Source organism: Leuciscus leuciscus, assembly GCF_965113295.1.
Source record: "Leuciscus leuciscus genome assembly, chromosome: 18".
Taxonomy (NCBI): domain Eukaryota; kingdom Metazoa; phylum Chordata; class Actinopteri; order Cypriniformes; family Leuciscidae; genus Leuciscus; species Leuciscus leuciscus.
In genome coordinates, this window is record NC_138742.1 from 33,988,724 (window position 1) to 33,996,290 (window position 7,567).

Below are 7,567 nucleotides of genomic sequence, written 5' to 3' on the forward strand. Positions count from 1 at the left end.
CTGCCTGTTAAACAAAGCAACATGCAGCATATCATCAATGTTTGCAGATCTTCTCCTGGACTGAAACACAGGCTCTACTCTTCTGCACAACGGTGACCCAAAAAACAAGATTTTACAGTAAACTACTGGCAACAGTGTTGCCAGTATAAACCTGTTTTATAACTTACAGTTTATTACTGTTAAAATAAATGTTGTGGGTGTGTCTTTTTATCTTACACTGTTAACCCTTTCAACCCCACAGGGAAATCCACACTAAAAAAAGAGTAAAAAGTAACATTGACAGTGTTGCAGTGAGATAATTAAGTGTGATTGATGAGCATTAGTGATGAACACCTGCTGTTAACAAGCAGAATCACTGAAGGAAAGAGGAACACAATAACATAAAATAGAGAAACACAAGAACTACAACTGACTTCCAGCCATTACACATTATTACACTTATTATTAACCAGTATGGCTTTATTTCTGTCATACATCTACAGAAGTTGTTATTGAGATGTTTAATTGAAAATGTTTGGTTTGAAGTTACCATTATAGAGATCAGTGCTTGCTTTAGTTGGGTTCTGGACCATTGACTTCTTAACATTAGTTTTTCTTTTGCTGCTTGAGCTGTTTTTGTGCAAGTCACACTTGTGCACAAACACAGTTTGTGAATGATTGTGATTATGATGATAAAATCATCATTATATTGCATGTTCATTCTCTAAAGAATTCATTCTCATTCGTTCAGAATTTAAAATTCGTTCATTCCTCAATCAAAAGTGTTACATTACCACCACTGTGAAATAACAGCAATACATTACAATGACTCATTTTTTTTTTTAACACATCATAAATAAACCCAAAAAAAAAAACAGAGCTCCACTGTTATTTAGAAACACAGAGATATCACAATTTAGCACATGAATCTCAACAATGGTGGCAATATTTATTTTTTATTTTTTATTCATGCAGCAGTGCATGCTGGGAGTTTTATACTATCCTGGAACCCAGCATGCATTGCGACATGAAACTTTTGATTGTCACCATTGTTGAGATTCATATGCTGATTGTTGATGTCTGTGTGTGTCTGAGTCGAGCAGGAATTCAAAAAGTTTTAATGCGCTATATGATTATGATATTCTTTAGAAGACCTGATAACAGAAATATTGATTTCATGTTGTAGATTCACAGATATATGGTAAATATGAAATACCCATAAATTCAAAGAATATATACAGGAAAGATCTGAGAATCAGACATGTCCAGAATGATTGTGACATCATCTCAAAAGCCAAAAACACCTGATCATCTTCCTCTTGACTTTTTCTTGCCATAACAAATGTGTTCTATAAACTCACTGTTACAGCAGTCAGAGAGAGATGAATGGTAAGAAGTTAAGGGACAAGAGACCAACTAAAGCAAATACTGATCTCCATTATGGTTACAAAAAACTTTATTATTAACTAAATCTCTGTTAATTCTCAACAAAAACTTTTGTACATGTATGAAATAAATAATCGTAAACTGGTTTGTAAACTGGTTTCACACTCAGTGGCTGGAAGTCAGTAGTAGTTCTTGTGTTTCTCTGTTTTTCTGTTCTTGTTTCTCAGTCCTACAGTGATTCTGCTTATCAGGTGTTCATCAGTGTCTCAATTCACTCACTTCTTTTCATTCACTCTGTCAAGTGGACTATATTAGTGAACTAATGTAGGGAATAGTGAATGAGGGTATAGGGTGTGATTGGGAAAACAACCTCTGAGTGTCGATTTTGAGCACTGTTGATTTACAGTATATTCCTGTAGGCTATTTTTGTTTTCTACGGTATATTACTGTTTTAATGGAAAATGGTATGATACTGTCAGAATTAGGCCTTTTTTTACAGCAAGGGTTAACAGTGTATGTCACATAACATTTACCTCAGGAAAGCCATTTAATGACCATAATAGGCTATTGCACGTTAGTTGGTTAGAAAAAAAGAGCTATAGAGAGTATTTTGCTAAATATGTGTACTATATTGCATGTTTATTATATTTTTACTTATATCATTAACCCTCTGAGGTCGAGAAACGCGCCCACGCGTTTTGCTGGATTTTTTTCACATAGCAGCAACATAAACTTAAAAAAATCCGTCATTTATGGTCATATAAATAAAATAAATACATGATTATAAACTATAGAGGGTCTTCTTTTTTTTGTGTACACTCACATTAACATCAAAACCTTGTTTTTATTTTTAAATAAATAAAATAAACAGGGTGCGCTTTCAGCTCACTCTGTCTCCGCAAAAATCTTTCTGAAACAAGTCTGGAAAACTCAGCGAATACTTATCACACAACCATGAAACATGCGTCTAAAGAAAGCTTTAAATTTCTACTTTAAAATAAAACAGTTCACATTCAAAACAAATATTCTCCTGCAATGTAATCTGTATGAAACTAAAGAGAAGTACAGTTTCTCCCGTCTCATCTAATTATCTGTAATTAGTTCACGCCCTCTCGCAGAGCGCGCTATTCATAAGATAATGTGCTGAGGTGATCTATGCAAAATAAGGTAAAAAGCCCCCTGAAATGCTTTAAAACCAGCAAGTTTAATTCACTCACTTTCCTGCGCCGTTGGAAGATGACACACAGCCCTTCAGCTCGTCCTGGATAGTGATGAAGAGTTCACTTTTTCCTCAGAAGAAGAACAGGACTCTGACGAACGTTTGTATTTTTGAAGAGCGACTTGATCCAGCCGTGGATATTTCGGATGAGTAAGTCTTTTTAAATTTACTTGCATTAGTTGACAAGCTATTTTGTATAAACGTAGGCTACATATTTTACTGGTTGGACCATTTCCATACTTGTCATTCAGAGTAATTATATTTAAATTGTCTAGGCTATGCTTTATAAAGTAGGAGAGAGGCTTCATGCAGTCTGTTTTCTTTCGTTTTTAATAGTTTTGTTTAAAATAACACATTTCGAGCTTTCTATATATTTCTCTGGTATTTTAGGCAAAGCTTATGAGTTTGGGTTCATTTATGAGGCCTCCAGTTCCTGCTATTTTTAATTCTTATGTTTTAAATACAGGCATTTGGTTGATGAAACAACTATTAAAATTAAGATACAATTAATACAAAACGAAATTCACTTTAAAGAAAGGCTTTATACAAAAAATAAACTTAATGAAATGGTCAAAATCTTCTCTGCCCACTCCATTTGTCTCGCGATTGCGAATGATCTTACTCATGCTTTTCACTTTTCATATAATCAACATAAATGAAATAAAAAATATTTTTTTTATTTAAACCTAAATATGAACTAAATTGTTTTATTTAATTTTAATGACTAGGCTACAACACGTAGGCCAATTAGCCTACAGTACAGAGAAATTAGTTGACAAGCTATTTTAAATAAACGTAGGCTACAGATTTTACTGGTTGGACCATTTCCATACTTTCCATTCAGAGTAATTTATATTTAAATGAAGAGTGCTTGCAAATATCTATTGCAAATGTGTGTATGTGCTGAAATGTGTAAATATGCCCAGCTGATGAATTGCAAATGTGTTAATGTTTGCATTGTGCTATCTCCGTAATGGCCCATTACACACAATATATGCCTACAGCACGTGTCTACAATTATTTGCATCAGTTATTCATATAGACTAATGGTAATATACTTTGAAATATTTATGTTATAATAGTTTTCAACTTTTTTTAAAACAGGAATGCTGCATCTCCTTCATCTGCAACTCGGAGGGCACGCAGCAACACAGTTGAACGTCAGAAAGAGTAAGTACATATTTACCAATGTTTGTGCAATTTTGTTTATATACTTATTACAATATGAGCCTGTATGAGTTTATTTATTTTTGGAGGTTGGTTGATAATGTTACATATTTTTCTTTGTGCTATCTTATCAGCATGCTAATGCCCATCAGTTGTGCATGTGCTGGAATAGTACTCTATATGATAATAATAGTTTTCAACTTTTTTTTGAAAGGAATGATGTAGGTTGCTCACTCTCACCTCTCACTGCAACTCGCACTAAGAGGGCACGCAGCAACACAGACAGAAATCAGAAGGAGTAAGTACATATTTACCCACTATTTTACAGATGTTAGACCAATTTTGTTTATATACTTGTTATGTATGCACAATATTACAATTAGTGATTGGTAATGTTAGTATAAAAGAGCTTATTTTTGTTGTTTTACCAAAATGCTGACTGTCCATCAGTTATGCATGTGCTGGCATAGTACTTTGTTCAACCTTTATTAATATTAATATTATTATTTTTATAGGAATGTGGTAGCATCACTCTCACCCTCACCTGCAACTCGCACTGGGAGGGCACGCGACAGGTGTCGTTCAGTTTTGAGAACAACTGAAAAGTAAGTACACTTATTCCCTTTCTTTCAGATATTAGTATAATTCTGTTTACATATTCTGGTTTTACATAGTCCATACAAACATTATGTGTCTGTATGGCTTTGCATCTGGCCAATGTTACTTATAATGATTGAAATGCAGTTGTTATATTTTGTGTAATAAACATGCTCACAGTTGTTTGTTTGTTTTACAGCTATAAAGGTGATGGTGATCATCAGACGCCTGTTGCAAAGAGGGCCAAGACAAACATTCAGACAAGCAACAAGCAGTCTACTCTGTCATGGAAAACAGAGACTGACATTGATATGGTTCCACAGACTCTGAGATTCCTGCCTGCACGGGAACCTGGACCACAGCTGAGTTTAAAACATTGCAAATTTAAAACATTTAGTTCCTCCTCATAGAGGAATTACAATAAAACAGTGAAAAACAAAACCTTTGAATCTCCTCTTTGTTCAGGCTGCCTCTCTTGATGGCCCATTAGTCATTGGGGGAGTGTCTATGTCACACCCCTGGTCTGAATCTCATTAATATTGATGAGCGATTACCCCTCCCACGCATAAACCTCTTCTGACAAAAAAAACTGTTTTACAATGTTTAAATCAATGTATTGTTTTAAGAGAACGATCAGGCAGGATGAATTTCACATCATTTTGAAGCCAGAACTAGAAACGACAACATATATTAGCCAAGAGTCTTCCCACTAAGCAAAATGATGTCCGAAAGACGTCTTTTCAACGTCTTTGTCACAAAAATCGGACGTTGAAAAGACGTGCACTGAGGGTCTAGAATGGAAGTTTTTATGACGTCTTTTTTTGACGTATTCTGCACGTCCGATATAGACGTTCATCGAACCTTCGTACAAGGTTAAAACTAGTTCAGATGTGGGCATTGTGGACATATTTCAACATAATTTATTGTCTTATTTAGATATAATTACTTTGACTATTGCTGTCAGATGATCTCAGTGAGAATTAACAGAGATTTGATATTTGTTTAATTTGAAGTGTCACCATTGTGGTGATCAATGTTTGCTTTAGTTGGGCTCTTGGTCCCCGTTCCTTATAATTCAACTTTTATATGACTGCTTTAACTGTGTGTTTGTGTAACACAAATGTTGTGGCAGAGAAAGCCAATAATAAGTAAGATCAGCTGTTGTCAGCTTATGGTTGATGATGAAAGCATCACAAAAAAGCATCAAATGTTTTCAGCTGTTTTGGCATTAATAACCACCAACCTTGTGGAACTGCAATATTGGTGTGAAAAGCATTAAAATGATCACTTATTTGAAGGTGCATATAAAACATGTGTACATGATGTTTTGAGCAAATGTGTCATATAGTCACACACAGACATCAAGATTTTGCACATGATTCACAACAATGGTGACAATAAAAACTAGAAAAAAAAGTTTGTTGAGACAAACTTTAAGTTGGCTTGAGAAAGCCTGACCAGAGAGTTTGAAGAAGTTTAAAGAAGTTAGAAGTTTAAAGTAGGTTAAAGTTAGATTGATAGATTAGTTAGAAAGAAATAATATTTGGGAAGAAAGAAAGAAAGAAAGAAAGAAAGAAAGAAAGAAAGAAAGAAAGAAAGAAAGAAAAAGATTAGTTAGAAAGAAAGAAAGAAAGAAAGAAAGAAAGAAAGAAAGAAAGTAAAAAGATTAGTTAGAAAGAAAGAAAGAAAGAAAGAAAGTAAAAAGATTAGTTAGAAAGAAAGAAAGATTAGTTAGAAAGAAAGAAAGAAAGAAAGAAAGAAAGAAAAAGATTAGTTAGAAAGAAAGAAAGAAAAGATTAGTTAGAAAGAAAGAAAGAAAAGTAAGAAAAAGAAAAAAGAAAGATTAGTTAGAAAGAAAGAAAGTAAAAAGATTAGTTAGAAAGAAAGAAAGAAAGAAAGAAAGAAAGAAAGAAAAAAGATTAATTAGTTAGAAAGAAAGAAAGAAAGAAAGAAGATTAATTAGTTAGAAAGAAAGAAAGAAAGAAAGAAAGAAAGAAAGAAAGAAAAAAGATTAGTTAGAAAGAAAGAAAGAAAAGTAAGAAAAAGAAAGAAAGAAAGATTAGTTAGAAAGAAAGAAAGAAAGAAAGAAAGAAAAAAGATTAGTTAGAAAGAAAGAAAGAAAAGTAAGAGAAAGAAAGATTAGTTAGAAAGAAAGAAAGAAAGAAAGAAAGTAAAAAGATTAGTTAGAAAGAAAGAAAGAAAAGTAAGAGAAAGAAAGAAAGAGAAAGAAAGAAAGAAAGAAAGATTAGTTAGAAAGAAAGAAAGAAAGAAAGAAAGAAAAAAGATTAGTTAGAAAGAAAGAAAGAAAAGTAAGAGAAAGAAAGATTAGTTAGAAAGAAAGAAAGAAAGAAAGAAAGAAAGTAAAAAGATTAGTTAGAAAGAAAGAAAGAAAGTAAAAAATTAGTTAGAAAGAAAGAAAGAAAGAAAGAAAGAAAAGCAAGAAAAAGAAAAAAGAAAGATTAGTTAGAAAGAAAGAAAGAAAAATGATTAGTTAGAAAGAAAGAAAGAAAAAAGATTAATTAGTTAAAAATAAAGAAAGAAAGAAAGAAAGAAGATTAATTAGTTAGAAAGAAAGAAAGAAAGAAAGAAAGAAAGAAAGAAAGAAAAAAGATTAGTTAGAAAGAAAGAAAGAAAAGTAAGAAAAAGAAAGAAAGAAAGATTAGTTAGAAAGAAAGAAAGAAAGAAAGAAAGAAAGAAAGAAAAAAGATTAGTTAGAAAGAAAGAAAGAAAAGTAAGAAAAAGAAAAAGAAAGATTAGTAAGAAAGAAAGAAAGAAAGAAAGAAAGAAAAAAGATTAGTTAGAAAGAAAGAAAGAAAAGTAAGAAAAAGAAAGAAAGAAAGGTTAGTTAGAAAGAAAGAAAGAAAGAAAGAAAGAAAAAAGATTAGTTAGAAAGAAAGAAAGAAAAGTAAGAAAAAGAAAAAGAAAGATTAGTAAGAAAGAAAGAAAGAAAGAAAGAAAGAAAAAAGATTAGTTAGAAAGAAAGAAAGAAAAGTAAGAAAAAGAAAGAACGAAAGATTAGTTAGAAAGAAAGAAAGAAAGAAAGAAAGAAAGAAAAAAGAAAGAAAGAAAAAAGATTAGTTAGAAAGAAAGAAAGAAAAGTAAGAGAAAGAAAGATTAGTTAGAAAGAAAGAAAGAAAGAAAGTAAAAAGATTAGTTAGAAAGAAAGAAAAAAGATTAATTAGTTAGAAAGAAAGAAAGAAAGAAAGAAAGAAAAAGAAA

General features: G+C 31.8%; 1 protein-coding gene across 1 annotated transcript; it reads left to right on the forward strand.

Annotated features, from left to right (window-relative positions):
• The first annotated feature begins 2,009 nt into the window (after nt 1–2,009).
• LOC309480302 (uncharacterized protein) lies at nt 2,010–4,789 on the forward strand. The gene is made up of 5 exons (XM_082144715.1): nt 2,010–2,734; nt 3,689–3,754; nt 3,966–4,049; nt 4,267–4,356; nt 4,548–4,789. The coding sequence occupies exons 1-5, from the start codon at nt 2,637–2,639 to the stop codon at nt 4,756–4,758; spliced, it is 549 nt and encodes a 182-aa protein (XP_082000841.1). The 5' UTR covers nt 2,010–2,636; the 3' UTR covers nt 4,759–4,789.
• Nucleotides 4,790–7,567: the final 2,778 nt, after the last annotated feature.